Source organism: Mesocricetus auratus, unplaced genomic scaffold (genome assembly GCF_017639785.1).
Source record: "Mesocricetus auratus isolate SY011 unplaced genomic scaffold, BCM_Maur_2.0 Super-Scaffold_100676, whole genome shotgun sequence".
Taxonomy (NCBI): domain Eukaryota; kingdom Metazoa; phylum Chordata; class Mammalia; order Rodentia; family Cricetidae; genus Mesocricetus; species Mesocricetus auratus.
In genome coordinates, this window is record NW_024429266.1 from 98435060 (window position 1) to 98453055 (window position 17996).

Sequence of the window (17996 nt, forward strand, 5' to 3'; positions counted from 1 at the left end):
CCGCTGACAGGAGGGAGTCCCCAAGGGTGTTTCCCATTCTCCTGCCTCAGCATATTTAACGCCCTGCCCTCCCAAGGAAGACACCAGGGGCTGCCAGGGTCCCAGTTCCTGCTCAGTATCAGCCAACCTGCACAAGAGTGGGCGCCACAGCGCCAGCATGGGGAGCGCTTGGCAGGAAGTACAGAGACAGCCTGCGGTGGCTTCATGCGTGTCGCCTGGGCTCATCTAGGTGGTAACTGACAGACTTTTGGAGAATACTTGGCCACCGAGCTTGTCTGCAGCCTGCATGGGCCTCCCAGGCGATGTCACCTGCTGCTCTGTTCTCTCGGGCTCTGGGTGTACTCACAAGTGTGTTGTCCGGCAGTGTGGTCACTTTCTGATCACCCGAAGCATCAGGGCTGTGGAATTCCCAAGAAAACCAGGGGCATTTGGGGTGTGGCCTCTCTCTTTCTCCCCACTCCTCCCTTCCCCTCTGCCTAAACTTTCTTTCTTTCCTCTCTCTTAGCTTTCTCTTGCTCTCTCTCATCCTTCTGAGATCCACACATTCACCGTCTGTCCTATCCACAATAGTGGAACCCCATCAGCACCAGCTCTGCTCACCACCTCTGCTCCCCTGGACAGCTGAGGGCCACCCCCCAGCAGGTCACCCTCCCCCAGCCTCTTCTCTGCCTTCCTGGTTATTAAATCCAAAGCACTGTGGGCAAGCGTCTCTAGACGCCTCAGGAAGGGCTATTGTTGCTCCCACTGTCAGCCCGAGTCTCAGCTAAACAGGTCCTGGTACACTGTACCTGGGGCCCCCCAGGACCACCCGGGGTTGGGGAACAGTGGCACAGGCTGCACCCTGTCAGGTGTTGATATCCACACGTGTGACCTTCTTAGGGTTCCTGGTCCTCATGGGAACCGTGAAGCTCCTCATTGCTCGCTGGCTCTAAGAGCCAATGGCGTCATGTGCCCTGGGTGGAGAGGATCCCAGGTATCCCTGGGAATTGAAAGGTGGGGAGGAGGGGCTCCCGCCTTAGGCGGTTGGGTGCCTCCCATGCCCTCTGTTTAAAAGTGACAGTTTAAGGGACTTCCCTGACTACCGCCTGTGGGGGCTGCTTCAGACAGCACCACAGTACAGAAGTGAATCGCATGCCCGGGACCGTATGGTCTTACTGGTGTTTTCTTGAGCCCTCTCCACTGGGGACAGTGGCTCCTCCGGGATAGTGATGTCATTTTCCTCCTTGTGACTTTCTCTGAGGAAGTCCTGAGGCCCAAGAGACAGAAAAGGGAGCCTCGAGAGAGAAGGCCCCAGGCACAGAAGTACCCACCAGGAGAGCAGGGCTGGCCTATGAGACCTGCAGAGGGACACAGACAGACAGACAGACAGCCCCAGCCACCTTCCCCTAAGAGGCAGGCTCAGCTGCTGCTGACGGAGCCCAGGGGTGCCCAGCCCTTGACCTCTGGGGACTAAGTGGCCAGAGCCCTTTATGTGACTGTTTTTAAGTGCATGTTCTGTACCTCTCCGGGGTCTCCCTGAGGGAAGACAGTGCCAGGAGACAGACAGATGGCGTCATTGTAGGCTGTTCACATTTTCCTCAGTAGTTTAAAGCTGTGGCCTTCAGCAGGTTTGCATTTTAACCAAAAATTATGGCACCTGTTGTCACCCACTGGAACATAGCATTACTGAACCATGATGCACTTAACCCAGTTAATGATTCCTTCCCCACCTGCTGCAGAGGGACAGCCTCCACCTACAAGGGACTCGAAGTGGTGGGCATTTGGACTGCCCAGTGCTGGCCGAGGAGGCCCAGTCCCTGTGCGATTTCAGAGCTTGGCTCGGCCCTAGGCCCTTGCAGGTTGCCCTGTCCTGCTCCTGTAGCTTGGGGAGACAGGTTGGCTGTCAGTGAGACTGCACCCATGTCCTGGAATTTGTCGCCTGACTTCTAGGTCCCTGCATTCCCATGTTCCCAAAATGGAGCTATAGACACGGGGCCTGGAACTCCTCTTACTTCTCATGTCTGCTGACCGAGCTCCCATTCCCGTTGGCTGTGCCCCACACCCTAGGCCCTGGTGTGACCCCAGGGAGGTGATGTCACACCATCCCGTCACTACATCTTGTACTGAGGGAGAGGGGTCTCAGGGTGGGGATTTGCAGGGGCTGCCCCACAGGAACACTGAGCACTGACTGACACGTCGCCTGCTGCCTGCCTCACCCCTGCGTCTGTGTCCCCTGTGGGTGGGGTGGAACGGGACATTAGATTACACCTGGTCCTTGGGAGAAACCGCAGTCTCTCACGGTCACAGTGGCGGATTGGGGCCGGGAAGTCAATTGGCAAGACTGTCAGGGAAGTGAAGGGAGAAGTAGGGTGCCCCCCACATTGAACAGCTGGAGAGCGGTCTGTGGCGGGGTATAGACCCAGCAGCCTGCCGCAGCGCCGCTCAGATGCCCAAGCCAGGGCCCCGGGCCCTCTGGGCCCTCATGTGCAGCTTGGAGGCCACGGGAGCTGGTGGTGGACGGGGAGGCAGGCAGGGAGGGCTCTCAGGGCTCTGAGAACAGAGTGAAGGGTGGGAGATAGGCTGTGGACTTGGATTTCTGTCCCCTTCCTTCCATGACAGGTGTAATCTAAGCTTAACTCACCCCCACCCTGGTGGCTGCACAAGTCCTTGGCACCCCCACCAACTCCCATTCACATACCCATTTTGGAGTCCAGAGAACCAATCACTTTTTTCTCTTCACCCCAAAACGCCCCCACACACCCCCTCCCCACCGCGCTTGCTGGATGTTAACCATGTGCCGCTGTCGGACCCCCTGCCTAGCGCTTCAACCAGATCACTCCACTGTTGAGTTCTCTTCTCCACTCACCCCTCCTGCCCCTGCCCACCCACCCCACCCTCAAACTCCCACTTTTGAGTTTTGGTTTCCGCCTCTCTTCCTGCTTGGGGGGAGGGGCTGTCTCCTGGTTGCTTTGATGGTTTTTCAGTTGGTTTGATTTTTTTTTTTTTTGCCATGTGAATCGGGGTTTGAAGCGACCATCCCCTCCTGACCTGCCACTACCATCCCCCACCCCTGCCACCCAACCCTCCTGACCCCACTCGTCCACGCGGGTTCCCCCTGCTGGGACCCTCCCGGCTACTCGGTGACCAGAAGCGCTGGGGACCAGAGCCAGCTGGAGCGTGCCGAGGACCAAGGCTGGTGTTGCCCCTTATAACCCGCCTGGACCCTCCTTTCAGGTCGGTAATTTGGGGCGGGGTCCCACGGGGCCTGTCCGTCCTGTGGGCGCTGTGCCCGCTTTATTTCCTAATGTGCACCGCAAGCCTGCAGCCATGGGGTGGAGAGCAAAGCGGGTGGGCGACCGCCCAGAACTGGGCAGAACACAGCATCGGCCATCACCCCCGCTGACGGGAGGTGCGCCGAGGGCGGAAGCCGCCTCCTGCCTATAGCACCCTCTGCTGCAGACTCTGGCAAACCAACCCGCCTCCAGAAGGACACAGAAACCAATGGGGTCATGGAGTCCAGTGAGCAGCGTTCCGTGGATGCCCCAGATACCTTCATAGCTGATGGGCATGCCCACGTAATGAATGAATGAAGGGAGCTGCCATTTAACCCATAGTGCCTGGCCGTTTAACTGACAGCCGCTGGCCATTCAGGTGATAGTGACTGGCCACTAGGGACAATGAACATTAAAATGACTTGTGGTCCTATCCAGCACTAATGGCCGCAGTCACAGCCCTGGGTGGAAACTGTATATCCAGTTGCCTGTGGCTTCTGTATTCTGAAAGCTGAAGTCCTTTCCACACAGCAGGGCCCTTGACACAAACTAAGGTCAGGTCCCTTTTGATGACTGAAGTGAGCCTGGGAGCTCTGGGCTCTGCCCCTCGAGGGTTGCACACATTTGCATAGGAGCTGTTCACCTGGAGCCCCTGAGCACGACAGGTGGCTCAGCCAGGGCCAGGGCTCATTGACCGAGTGCTTTCACCCAGTAAAGACACACACGTTAAAGGAACCCGGATAGTAAGAAAGGGACATTCAGCTGTCCTTGCTGCTCCTGTGAGTGGCGGGAAGCGGGCAGGAGTGGCTTTGAGGTTAGCAACTGCTCGATCTTGCTAGCTTCGTCACCTCTCTGACCCTCTGTCTCCTCTGCAAACTGGGCTTGTTAAGTGGGATCAAATGAGGCAAATAATGTTCAGCCAAGATCTCCACTTCTGTCCGGTGTCCAGCTCACAGACAGCTGTAAAGTGGCACATCTGAGCTTGTCATCCCAGCACTCAGGAAGCTGAGGCTGGACCATTGCCATGAGGTGAAGGCCAGCTTAGGCTACAGAACAAGATCCTGTTTCAACAGATAGCTTCGGTTGGTTGATTGATTGACATAGCAGATAGATAGTAGCTACTGGGGATGGCAGACGGCAACACTGGGCATTTGGACAACAATGTTGCAGCCAGCTGCCTGTGCTGCGTGTGGGCCTGACCTCTGCCCCTGCAGGTGGTTTCTGCTGATAGACCTTGGGTGAAGCCCCCTGCCTCTGGGTTCTAGTGAACTGTGCCCCAGGTGAGGTTCAGGGCATCTAGAGAGAGGGGGTTCTGAGTCTGGGTTGGTCTGCCCTGAGGGAGCCTTCTCTGGGGACTGTCCCCCTCTGGTGCCTCACTGCCCAACCAGGACCCTGGGTGCTGGGTGGTGAGGCTGGGTGCTGTGTTCTGCTGGCGGGGAGGGGCCCAGGCATCTCCCTGGGGCAGCCACAGTCCTCCTCTGTTCAGACCCCGATTTTCAACCCCACACCCATTCCATGTTTCTCTTGCTTTGAGTGTTGTTTCCTCTCAGGGTGCTTTGTTTGGTCTTTAGTTATCTGTTTTTGGTGGTTTTTTTAATTTTTTAAAAATTTGTTGCCTCCCCCCCACCCCTTCCTGGTTTTGGTTTGGACGTCAAATGCCCATTTTCTGTCCTGGATTAATTAGCTTCTCCACACTCATTCCCACTCATTCCGTTTCCATGACAACGCAACCACAGCATCTCCCACCCTGAGCCGCTGTGGATGCTGGCAGCAGGTGGCCGGCTGGACCCCGGTGCTGCCACCCCTGCTTCTCACCCTCCACCCAGCCCTGTCGGAACTGCCCCCCTCCCTGGCCCGCCCCCACCTCCAGCCTGCATGCCCCCCCCCCCGTCTTCTCTCCCCTCCCTCCATCCCGTGGCTTCCATGACTCTGGACTTTTTGTGGGGCTACGTTTTCCGAAGGGCTCCCGCCTGCAGACCCTCACTCTCGTCTCAATGGCGCTCCTTTCCCGTCTCAGGAAGCAGCTCGGGTGTCTACCCAAAGGGTCAGATTGGAAGGAATGGCTCAGGCTGGCTTCTCTCCCCCTCAGCAGAGCAGATTAGCCCTCACTGAGGCTGTATCCTAGAGCCGGGTGACAGTGGAGTGGTGACAGCCTTCATGTGCCCTCCTAGGTTGGGACTCAGCCTGTCAGTCTTCACACACCCACAGCCATGCTCTCACCCCTGGGGAGGAAGCTGCTCTTTGAAGCTCGGGCCCCTGAGCGTCCCACTCCCACCTCAGAGCCCACCCAGCTTCCGAAAACGGAGCCCTGGAAATGTCCTGCTGCCTTCCCAGAGGCCCCTGCAGAAGGTGGCATCCATCCCACCCTCTAAGGAACGCAGCGAACATGCCCTGTGACCAACGCTCCAGCTCATCGGCTCCTTACTGTTAAGCATTCTCAATTATGAGTTATTATTAAATATCCTATTTATGGCTCTGCCAGGGCTGATGTGGCAATGTGGCCGGTCCATTGCGTCACATCTGCTAGAGTACCATGCAGAACTGAAGTGGGTTCTTCCCCGTCTCTGCCCCTGCCCCCATCTCTCCTGCGCTCTCTCTCTCTGTCTCTCTCTCTCTGTCTGTCTCTCTCTCTCTGTCTCTCTCTCTGTCTCTCCCTCCCCTCCCGCTCCCCCTCATCTCTGCTGCCCCCACCATCCTGAGATCCACCCCCTTTCATCATCACCTCTCCCTCCCTCCCCTCTCTTTCTCTCTTTCTATCTCTTCTGCATGATGTTTGTGATTTTTGAGAGCTGCATCTATTGATGGAAACTTGTCCAATCCGACAGAAGCTTCAAGCTTTAGGAGGGTTTCTAACACCCCAAAACCACAAAAATTTCATTAGCATTTTTCTCATCTTTCCCTTGGGGGATCGGATCGGGAGGCCATGGAATTCCTGCTCCTCACACCTCCCAGGCTCCTGCCTTCTGTGTTCACGTTCTGTCCTCATTTCCCAGGAGGGTGGCAAGCCGCGTCCCTGCAGCCCCCTGTGTGTCCCCAGAAAATTATAGAACCTCCCCTGGTAGTTGCCCCTTCTGGGAGGCCTCACGGGGCTCCCACTGGAGCCCCATCTCTCCACAAAGATGAGAAACTGCCGATAAATTTTTGTGTGTACCTCCGTGCTGCGGCCAGCAAGTGCTGGTCCGGGAAACCCTGTTGCTATGAGATGACGCTTCCTGTCTCACTCTTGGTAGATCTATATTGTTTGTGAAGTTCCTACCTTTGAAGTTTCCTTTGTGTTGGAATTTGTTTTTATAATTTGTTTGGTTTAATTTTTTGTTGTTCTGTTTTCATTTGGGGGAATGAGTGGCGTGGGGACTGTAATGGCCCTGTTTATATTTAAATGGCTTCCTACCCTTTCCCCCTTTTTCTCTCTCTCCTCCTCATCCTGTCCTCTCCCCACTGCCAAAACCGCCGCCTGCCTCCCCAGTCCGCCGTGTGGCCCCCCGCTTCTCCATCCTTCCCATGAGCCACGAGATCATGCCCGGTGGGAACGTGAATATCACTTGTGTGGCTGTGGGCTCACCCATGCCCTACGTGAAGTGGATGCAGGGGGCCGAGGACCTGACGCCCGAGGATGACATGCCCGTGGGTCGGAATGTTCTAGAACTCACGGATGTCAAGGACTCAGCCAACTATACGTGTGTGGCCATGTCCAGCCTGGGTGTGATTGAGGCTGTGGCTCAGATCACTGTAAAATGTAAGTCAGGTCCACAGTGGGGGCGGGGTGAATGCGACACATCCCTGACCCTGACACCGTGGAGAAGCAGCAGGTGTAGCTGGCTAGAGGGTGTGGGGTGGATGCTGGGGATGACCCAGGACTTTGGAACTGAGGCAGGAGGATCAGGGGACTTGATGCCAGCTTGGGCTACACAGCAAGCACTGAGACCCCAGGATGAAGCTCCCCATTTTCTGTCAGGGTCAGGTCTGGGAAGGGGGCTGGTTTGGTGGGAAGTCTAAAAGTTAAACAGATGATTTAGACACTGGGCTGAGGGGAAGGGACTGAAGACTAGAGTTCTGGCTAGAGTTCTCAGTGAGAATCCAAGGCCAAGGTTGAGGGCCCGTGGCCCTGACCCTCCACTTACTTAGATGACATGAAGTGTTTTGAAGTAGCCTCACGTTTACTTATGTCTCAGTCTTTGATAACACTGAGGCTGCAGGGCAGAGCTGAATTCAAACACCGCACAGCCTCAGTCTCTGCTGGCCCATGTGTAACCACTAGTCCTTGTGGTATGTGAGGTATAACAGCTGGGTATAAAACCCCCGGCTGACAGGAAACCAGGTGGAAGTGACTGGGGGGGTAGGTGTCATGATGTGAGCCACAGCTAGGAGGAAGGCAGGAGCCACATATGCTTAGGGACAGTGTTGCAAATGTGGAGTGGAACTCAGGAAGCCCTATGTGACTGTAAGAGAGAGCCAGTCCAGGGCTACACAGATGGCTCCTAAGGGGAGATACTGCTCCTTTGTAAATATCTTCTGTTTTCACAGACTGGGGGCAGGACAGAACCTTACTGTGTAACCCAGGCTAGTCTCGAATTGGCATCCTCCTGCCTCAGCCTCTCAAGTCCAGAGATAGCAGACGGGTTCCATCACACCTGCTTGCAAATACTGTCCTGGTGGCTCATGCCTGTCATCCCAGCACTCAGGAGGTAGGGCAGGAAGGCCAGTGCAGAGCCGTCCTCAGCTACATAGTGAAGTCAAGGCTAGCCTGGGCTACCTAAGGCCCTGTAATTTTATTTTTTGAAGTCAGTATTTTTAATACTACTGCGTCCACTCCTCTGTGACATGGTAGTGTGAAAGTCAAGCGTCACCAGTGTCATAGTTATGTTCTAATAAAGCTTTATTTTAAAGCTTTGAAAATCTGAATGATGCGATAAGATGGGTGGGCTTGTTAGGCTCATGTATTTGCTGAGGAGCCTCAGGTGGGTGTGTGGTCTTGAGTCATCCTACCTCCCTCCTGCAGCTCTCCCCAAAGCCCCTGGGACTCCCGTGGTGACGGAGAACACCGCCACCAGTATCACCGTCACATGGGACTCGGGCAACCCCGACCCCGTGTCCTACTATGTCATTGAGTATAAGTCCAAAAGCCAGGATGGACCATATCAGATCAAAGAGGACATCACCACCACACGCTACAGCATCGGCGGCCTGAGCCCCAATTCCGAATATGAGATCTGGGTGTCGGCTGTTAACTCCATCGGCCAGGGTCCCCCCAGCGAGTCGGTGGTGACCCGCACAGGCGAGCAGGCACCAGCCAGCGCCCCCAGGAACGTGCAGGCACGCATGCTGAGTGCCACCACCATGATCGTGCAGTGGGAAGAGCCGGTGGAGCCCAACGGCCTGATCCGCGGCTACCGTGTCTACTACACCATGGAGCCCGAGCACCCGGTGGGCAACTGGCAAAAGCACAATGTGGATGACAGCCTGCTGACCACGGTGGGCAGCCTGCTGGAGGACGAGACCTACACCGTACGCGTGCTCGCCTTCACCTCGGTGGGCGATGGGCCGCTCTCAGACCCCATCCAGGTCAAGACGCAGCAGGGAGGTGAGGTCTGGGGCGTGGGTCCCCACAGGCCAATCTGCCATGGGTTTTGTGCTAGAGACAGAAAGGACAGGATCCCAGTGCCCCGCCTCCCGAAGCCTGGCCCATCTGTTTGACTGCCAGAGAGATGCCTCCCTCCCCCACACTCACTGGGGAGCAGACCCCATACGGGCTGCCATTGTGGTGTCCCTCCCTAGACATAAGTGGTACACACTTTGAACCCCAGCACTGGGGCGCGGGGGGGGGGGGGAGGCAGAGGCAGGCGGATCTGTGGGAGTTTGAGGCCGACCTGGTCTACCCAGCAAATGCTGAGCCAAAAGAAAAGAATGGGTGAAAATAAATGCCCAGCCCCAGGCAATTTCTACTTGTCCTTTCCCTGCAGTAATTAGAAAGGGTAGCACACCCTGAGCAGTGTCCCTCCCTGGTGAAGAGAAGGGTGGACAGGTGCTCCCAGGAGAACACAAACAGTGGTTGCTTCTGGAGGCATCCTGAGCCGTGCAGACAGCAGTGTCAGGAAGGTTGGGGTTGGTTCCCTGGTAAGTCAGGCAGCCTGTGGCAGCTGACTCCCCCACCTGTCCTCCCTTGCTTTTTGCCTTCCCCAGTGCCTGGCCAGCCCATGAATCTGCGGGCAGAGGCCAAGTCGGAGACTAGCATTGGGCTCTCCTGGAGCGCACCAAGGCAGGAGAGTGTCATTAAGTATGAGCTGCTCTTCCGGGAGGGTGACCGAGGCCGAGAGGTACCTGGGCTTGGGTGTGTGGGAGGGGACAGCTGGGTTGGGGCAGCCACACAGGCCTCCATGGCCTCTGGTCAGCACTGGTCCTTACTCACCCCCCCCCCCCCCCGCCTCTCCACTGTCCCGTCCATTCTCTGCCCGCCTGTCACCCGTCTCTGTCTCTGTCCCTCTCTGCCTGCCTGCATCATCACTGTCACCCGTCTCTGTCTCTGTCCCTGCATCCCTCCATCTGCTCCTACCCATCCATTCTCAGGTGGGGCGTACCTTCGACCCAACCACTGCCTTTGTGGTGGAAGACCTCAAGCCCAACACGGAGTATGCGTTCCGGCTGGCGGCTCGCTCGCCGCAGGGCCTGGGCGCCTTCACCGCGGTCGTGCGTCAGCGCACGCTGCAGGCCAGTACGTGTCTCTTGGCGCCTTGTCCTTGGGGAGGGGGAGCGCAGTGGCCACTGACCCGGCCTGAGCCCCTGGGCGGGGGTGGGGGGTGCCTCCGCCTGGCCTGCCTCAGCCTTGGCCATGTCTGCCTGCTGTGCCTCAGTTTCCCCAGAGCAGGGTGGGTCTCCCCATGGGGATGAGACCAGCACAGAATGGCCACTCAGCCATTGGTTCCTTCCTACTCTCCCTGGATGTGGGACCAGTCCTGTCCCCAGAATGTCCCCACAGGGCCCCAAAGCTGTCATCCCTGAGGGCCCAGGATGACAGCTGCTATCATGTCCCCTTCAGCTCTTCTCACCTCACAAGGGACATAGCTCTACAAGTCTCAAAAAAGGTTCCCCCGTGGCCCAGGTGCTCGGAGCCACATGAGGTGGGGGGGGCATGTGTGGCCCCTGATACAGGTTCCTGGTCCCTAAAGCAGTTTGCTGTGCCTGCCTGGTCCCCTGTCACAGATGCCACCTGTTACTAGGTTGCTGTCTCTGGGCCACATGGTGGCCTCAGTGTCCCCACCCGCCCGAGTTCCTACCACTCAGCTCAGCACTCATGGCCCCTGGAGCTGCGTCACCCCTGCCTGCTCTGCTCAGCTTGGCTGGCGTGGCCTCTGCCGCGTGGCTTCTTGCACTCCCTCCCCTTCTCAGCCAGTTCTGTGTAGCCACCAGACGTGGTTCCAGAAGCATCTGCAGCGTGGTGCCCTCACTCCCCATGTGTGCACACGGGACTTGGGTCCCTCAAGGGTAATTTTCTCTGAGGGCAAGGGCCACAGAGACGCAGTCCCCCTGCCAGCCTGTGCCCACCCCCCAGCCCATCCCGCACTGAGCCACAGGTGGCTCCGAGGCGGTGATTGTCAGGTGGAGGTCAGTGAGGGTGGCCTGTGGCCTGGGGCCACCGAGCGGCCTGTAGAGGTGGCCCACAGGTGAGTATCAGCCGGCCTCAGTCGCCTCACAAACACAGCCCACCCTGCGTGTCCTGCCTGCCCTGGGCCGTACACACGGCCCAGAGGGACCTCCAAACAGCTCCAGCTGGACACCACACTTGCTTGTCCCCTCCTGAGACATCATGCAGGTTGGGCTGGATTGTGAAGGTCGTGACCTCTGAAGTCACCCAGAAAGCGTCTTCGGCCCAGCCATGTGCGTTCCAGGGCGGCCCAGGACAGGGAGTGGGGGAGCGGGCTCCCCACTTCTCACCCCGAGACCCAGGGCCAGGCGTGTCCCGGGCTCTGGGCTCATTAGGCCCTGTGAAGGGTAGGTGCAGGTCTGCCCGCTAGACACTGCGGGTGTCCACAGACCCCGCCATCCCCCCTGGGAGCTGCAGAGCGGCTCTCCTGGCCATGGGCCACCAAGAGCTCATAGCCCTGTAGCCGGCGCCGTTCCCTCTCGTAAGAAAGTCTGTTAAGTTAGCGCTTGAAGGAGTGAAGGTAGGTAAAGACCAGGCGTCTCTGCGAGGCGTCTGTCTGTCTGTCTGTCTTTCTTTTATGATTTTTTTCCATCATTGCCACCATCACCCTCACTTCTTGTTTTATTATCTTGGTTTGATTTTTATCACGTTCCTACCTCCCGTTTGCAGCGGAAGCTCCCTTCCAGCACATTCCCTAGTGGCCTTGTTTTGTTTCCATCGCCCCTGCCTGACTCCCTCCCACCCCTGGGCACTTTGGATTGGGGTGACTGGTCAAGAAATGGGCCCCGCCCCATCCCATGGCTGCTGTCCAGTGTTCAGGAAGGGCGGCTGGAGATCACTCCCAGGCCCACAGCAGCCGCCATCTTTGAGTATGAAGCTGTGGTTGATTCTAGGTCCTAGAATAAAAGTCAGGGAATGCACACAGCAACGCTGACTAGATGCCAGACTCAGGTACTGCAGGCGAGCCGCCCAGCAAGCCAGGGCAGGTGTCTACCCCTGCACAGACTGAGGTGTGAGGCCCCCAGCTCAAGGCCAGACCACCATAACTGATGCCGGGCCTGAGTCAGAACTGCTGTGTGTGGACTGAGGCGGCTATTTCTGAGACTGTTTCACTGCCTGCAAAATGAGATCTGCCCCTGGGCTTCCAGGAGGCTTCAGAGCTAACACAAAAGTGCATGGGGTAGAGTCTGACGCCTAGAAGGTGTACAACCGGCCCCAGCAGCTAGACCTGTGGCCTTTGACACTGGGTTTTCCTATCTGCGGCCTGAGGCAGGGTTCAGGGGTGATGGCTGAGTGACTGTGGGAACCTCCCCCATGCCCAGCAGACAAGGCCACAGAGAGCCTGTGTCAGGACCCATTTCAAGCCCCAAAAGGGTATTGGGTGCTGGATGCACAGTATGTGCACAACATATATTATCAATAATTTCCACAGGCTAGCCTCCGGCCCATAGTAGGGCTATATATGTTCACCGGGGCCCTTGGTGTACACAGTAGGCATGCCATTGTGAGCAAAGTCCTGATGCCCTGCCCAACACATAGTAGGTGCTCTTTAAGGGTTATTTGAAGTTAAATCCAGATCAGAGCATAACCATAAATGAGAGCCATCAGCCGTTGGAGAAGCTAAATCTGATGCTGGGTGCACAGTGGTCTCTAGCATATAGGGCTCTGCCAGTTCTGCAAGCCTCTTCGTGAGGAAACGCTCAGCCCCACTTGCTGTAAGGAAGTTGGTGTCTGACACACAGTGGGTGCTTATATCTGTACCCTGTTGGTCTGAAAAGGAACTGTGCAGCTCAGGGATGGCTCGGTCAGTGCCTGCCAAGACCGTGGTGGCCTGCAACCATGCTAGTGTCAGCGTGACACATGACACACAGTCGTAGGTGCTTCAGCACGGACTGTCACACCATAGGTGCTTAAGCTAAAGCTCCTAATAGTACCTGACACACGGTAGGCGCCTAATAGATGAGAGCTCTTAATGTTTCACAGGGTGAAATAGCCCAGTGCCTGACACACAGTAGGCATTTAATAGATGGAGACAGTTACGCCAATGTCTGGCATACGGTGGGTGTTTAATATGTGGGAGCTGTTGGTCTGGTACGCACATAGTAGGTATTTAACAAGTGGAGGTTGTTTTGTATTTCTGTAAAGCCCCTGGTGTAATGCCTGGCATATAGTAGGCATTTAATGTGTGGTCACTATTAGCCCAGTCAGCGCCTAGCATACAGTAAGTGTTTAATGTGTGGGTACTACTAGCCCAGTGCCTGGCATATATAGCCTGTTAGCTCAATGCCCTTCACACAGTGGGCGTTTATTATGCAGGGATTGTTTACCTTGTGTCTGGCTCATAGTATGTGTTAATATGTGGGGACTGTTAGCTCAGTTCTCAGCTCACAGTAGGTGATTAATGTGTAAGAGTTCTTGATATTCTGTAGAGTCCATAGTTCAGTGCCCACCACACAGTAGGTGTTTAAAGTTTAGAACCTTTTCAGCAGAGACCGTAGCACAGTACTGGTACACAGTAGGTGATTTAGCTTTTGCAGTCTGACTTTCTGATATAGCCAATAGTGTAATGCCTGACACATAGGTAAGTGTTTACCATGTAAGGCCCTGGCACACAGTGGATGTTCAATATTCAGGGACTTAGCCTAGTGCCTGCCACACAGGAGGTGTCTCATAGGATATGTTCAGCACTTGAATTATTACTTTGTAAAACACCTGGCATGCAAACAGGCACACATTAGGTGCTCAAGACACCCATTTTTGAGTAGGTCCAAGAGGATAGTGGTGTCTGGAGTTGGCTGTTGGGATGTTCTTAGGGCTCAAATGTTCAGTAAATAGATGGACCTTAAGAATATTTAATCGAGGCCGGGCAAACACAGTTAATCCCAGCACTCGGGAGGCAGAGGCAGGTGAATCTCTGTGAATTCGAGGTCATCCTGGTGAGTGCCAGGACAGGCTCCAAAACAATACAGAGAAACCCTGTCTCAAAAAAAAAAAAACAGATTCAACTGTTTTATTTTTAAACCCCCAAATACTTCAGCACCATGCAAGGCATGTAGTAGATATTCAGGGAATAAGTAAATCTGCTATTGTCTAAAAGGCCTTGGTGTGATACCTTGAGCATAGCAGTTAATCTGGTTACTAATCCCCTTGGCAAATACCTAGCACATAGTAGGCCTTCAATAGCACAGGCGTTTGTCTTAGTCTATGAAGTCCTTGACAAACAGCTTGCACATAATATGTAACTGTATGTAAGGCTTCTCCCTGCTTGGCATGGTACCCAGCACACAGTAGGTATGGAAGCTGTAGGTAATTTTGTTCCCATTCTTTGAAGTCCTTGTGGGGTGCCTGGCACATAGTAGGTACTCAGTTACTAGAGTTTCAATTGCAGTCCTTCTCATGGTGCCTACCACACAGCAGATATCTGGCTAAGCACATTCCTTTGTATATTATTGATGGAGTTCCTGGCATGTGCTTGGCCCATAGTAGGCATGCAAGAAATAGGCTTCTGCCATTCTCTGAAGGATATGACAAGTGTCCCTGCAAACAGTAGGTGCTTAGTATGATTCCCCTTGTGGTGCCAAGCACATAGTAGGAGTCTGGAAAATGATTTTCTTATTCTGTGAAGTCTGTGGCAAGTAACTGGCACACAGTAGGTCCTTAGCATGTGAGTCTTCTATTGTGGTTTCCTTTGTCATGTCAGACAAAGTTGCTCAATAATTGCTTCTTTATTCCATGAAGCCTATATTATATTCATGACACACAGTAGGTATCTGATAATACACAGTAGGTCTCGGGCACATAGTGGAGCCCAGTGGCAAGAGCCTTCACCACTACCCTTATTTCACACTGGAGACCTACTGTGCACCTGGCAGTCACCTTCCCAAAGCTAGTGCAGCAGTTCTTGGCCAGCCCTCCCAGCCCCGCCCACCCGCCCATCTCACCTTTGATTGACACCCGCTTCTTTTGGGTTCGATTTCTCTTTGGTTCGTTCTGTTTTGTTATCATCTTTTTATTTTCTCTTTCCCATCTTCTGTCCCTGCCCTCCCCGCCCATCCCACCTCCCCGCCCCCACGCTCTCCCCAATAGAACCGTCAGCCCCCCCCTCAAGACGTTAAGTGCACCAGCTTGCGCTCCACGGCCATATTGGTAAGTTGGCGCCCGCCACCGCCAGAAACTCACAACGGGGCCCTGGTGGGCTACAGCGTCCGCTACCGACCGCTGGGCTCAGAGGACCCGGACCCCAAGGAGGTGAACAACATACCCCCGACCACCACTCAGATCCTTCTGGAAGCTTTGGAGAAATGGACGGAGTACCGTGTCACCGCCGTGGCTTACACAGAGGTGGGACCAGGGCCCGAGAGCTCGCCCGTGGTCGTCCGCACCGACGAAGACGGTAAGCACCAGCCCTGGCCGGACCCAGGGCTGCACCCGCCCACGGGCTGGGGTCAGAGCAGGAGCCAGGAAGCCAGGAGTGAGCCGCGCCTCGGGGGGGCCTCGCCACAGGTGGCCTGAGCCTGGGGCGCCTTCCATCCCAGGTGCACCACTAAGGTGGCCTCCTTCACCCGAGTTTTAGACTCTCGGTGGCCCTGCGTCACCCTGCGTGGAGGGAGGCAGGCGGCGCCTCCAACACACGATGACCTGTTAAAGAGTCCAGGTAGCTTGAAGTGGGAAAGCCATGTGACAGGCTAGTGTGAGCTAGGATCCGAGCATCGTCGAGTGAAATGCTGTCAGTGCCCAGCGTGGGGAGGGAGGGTTTGGATCTGATGACAAGCTTGAAAGAACCGATTCCCAGCCTAGAGTCCCAGCCTAGCAGACCGGGGGTCGATGGGTTTGGACGGACTGCCTAGTGTGTCCCAGCTTGGTAATCACCTGGGATCACAGATTCCATCTTCCAGGTCTCAGTTTCCCCACCTGTAGACCCCAGAGATGTGTATCAGTTCAGAGGAGAACAAGTGCTAAGAAATAGGCTTTGGAGAGGGGACCTCGGTTGGTAGTTGAGCAGCAGGTCCTGGGAACCTAGGGGTTGGAGGGGGCCATTCCCTCCTGGGCCAGCAGCTACCCAGTACCCTGGCCCGGGGCAGGGCCTGGTGCCCTGGTAACAGCCCCGCCGCCCCCCTCCTGCCCGCCAGTGCCCAGCGCGCCCCCGCGGAAGGTGGAGGCGGAGGCGCTCAACGCCACGGCCATCCGAGTGCTGTGGCGCTCGCCCACGCCCGGCCGGCAGCACGGGCAGATCCGCGGCTACCAGGTCCACTATGTGCGCATGGAAGGCGCCGAGGCCCGTGGGCCACCGCGCATCAAGGACATCATGCTGGCAGATGCCCAGGTGGGCAGGCATGGCTGGGGTGGCAGGGGCGCCTGGGCACTGTCTCCTCTCTGCTACCCACTCCACTGCTGGCCCCCCTCTCACGGCCCTCCTCTCTCCCCTGCCACCGCCTCCCGCTCAGTGGGAGATGGACGACACTGCCGAATATGTAAGTAGTCTCCCAGGCCATCCTGTTGCCCTCACTGTGCAGTCTGCACGCCCGTGGTCGCGACGTCTCCTCCCGTGTCCCCCACATGCCCTCTGCTGCTTCTGATGGACCCAGGGTGGGGAAGGACAGCTGCCAGGCTGGTACACCAGAGTGGCCAGAGGCGCCTCCAGAGCAGAATGGAATTGCTGTGTGTCCTCGGGCAAGGCACTGCCTGTCTCTGGGCTGCTTTCAGTCCTGTTGACAGGAGACAAGGTCTAAAGTGGCCACTAGCCTGGCTGGGGCCCTGCAGGGGAGGCGCTCTGTCCTGCCTGCGTTTCTGTCCCCTCCCCCACTCCTGTGCTCCCAGGCATGCTGTGTGCTCATGTGCTTTGCCTGCCTGTCTGCCCGCAGGGTGCACACCACGCATGTGCACAGTTGTTTGCGAGCCGTGTTAGTCACCACTTGAGTTGCCGCGGGCCCGGGGTGGGATGGTGGCCAAGGCTCCCGAGTCCTCAGGAAGAGGGCATGTCCGAGGGCAGCAGGACCCCAAGTGCTTGCACACCCGCTATCTGAGGTGCTGTGTGACAGACGGCGCCGCAGTGTGGCGTCACGCCGCCTCCTGTATAGGGGAGAACCCCAAGCACTGAGTGCTCCACACCGGGGAAGGGTGAGGCTCGCCACAGGGAGGTGTCTCCAGAGGTGCCTGCACCTCCACAGCCAGCCTCTTCTGCCTTCTCGGTGTTGGTTCTAAGTCTGCAGTTTACACCTTAGCTGCTTTCATAACTGGCTTTCAAAATCCCAGATAGTATAACTTACGTTTTTCAAGTTGGTTGTGGGCATCCCTGACGACTCATGACTCGGAGGAAGGCCAAGCCATGCAAAGGCCCTGGCGCAGGATGGGCTGGGGCTGAGGGAGCAGGAGGCGTGGGGAGGCCTCAACTGACTCCACAGAAGAGGGGAGACCTGGAGGATCTTGGGCAGAGGCAGCACTGCTCACGGAACTCTGGTGGCTGCTGCCACGTGGGTGGCGCTGGGGACCTGTGGTGACAGCAGGGCCTGGGGCGTGTGCTGTTGACGGGAGTGTGGACACTGCATGCTGTGCCTACGCATGCTCGCCAGCCTGGCGTCCGTCCGCGTCTTAGGGGAGAGGGCGGGCAGGGCCTGCCCCGTTGCTGACCCGCCTCATCCACACCTACAGGAAATGGTGATCACCAACCTGCAGCCTGAGACCGCTTACTCTATCACAGTAGCCGCGTACACCATGAAAGGCGATGGCGCTCGCAGCAAGCCAAAGGTGGTGGTGACCAAGGGAGCAGGTAGGAGACTACCCTACCCGCTGCAGGGCCCAGAGCAGTTCGCATGACTCTCAAGACTGTCGCTTAAACATACACCAGGATGGGCCCAAGAGAGGAAAGGCAAGGGTTACCCAGAGATCTCCAGGTCCCAGACACCGCTAACCACTATCCGGCTCTGTCTCTCAGCTGGAATGTGGGAGTCGGGCTTCCGGTGCTGAAAGGCTGCTCAAAAGATGCCCTCGCGCCCCACCCTGGAACCCAAGCCTTTGCTTAAAAGAAGTCCTTCCTAAAATGCACTTTTAAAACTAGGCTTTAAGGGCTGGGGGCGTGGTCAAGGTGGGGCCCCGCCTAGAATCCCTCA

The 17996-nt window shown here is 56.6% G+C and overlaps 1 protein-coding gene and 1 long non-coding RNA gene across 6 annotated transcripts in view; one reads left to right on the forward strand and one right to left on the reverse strand.

Moving 5' to 3' along the window:
* The window catches only part of Ptprs (protein tyrosine phosphatase receptor type S), a 60253-nt gene that overhangs the window by 29932 nt on the left and 12325 nt on the right, over positions 1–17996 (forward strand). For 4 of the 5 annotated variants that reach the window (XM_040739213.1, XM_040739212.1, XM_040739215.1 and 1 more), the window contains 4 exons: positions 6718–6987; positions 8251–8832; positions 9432–9565; positions 9816–9960. In XM_040739213.1, the coding sequence (XP_040595147.1) occupies positions 6718–6987; positions 8251–8832; positions 9432–9565; positions 9816–9960 (1131 nt within the window). Of the gene's footprint in view, positions 1–6717; positions 6988–8250; positions 8833–9431; positions 9566–9815; positions 9961–12489; positions 12498–14985; positions 15284–16019; positions 16214–16334; positions 16362–17538; positions 17657–17996 lie in introns of all 5 variants that reach the window. The other variant, XM_040739216.1, reaches the window with a different exon arrangement.
* Positions 15283–17543, reverse strand: LOC121137221. The gene is made up of 3 exons (XR_005874455.1): positions 17157–17543; positions 16397–16595; positions 15283–15801 (listed from the first exon to the last, which is right to left on the reverse strand). It is a non-coding gene; the product is annotated as an uncharacterized LOC121137221 (long non-coding RNA).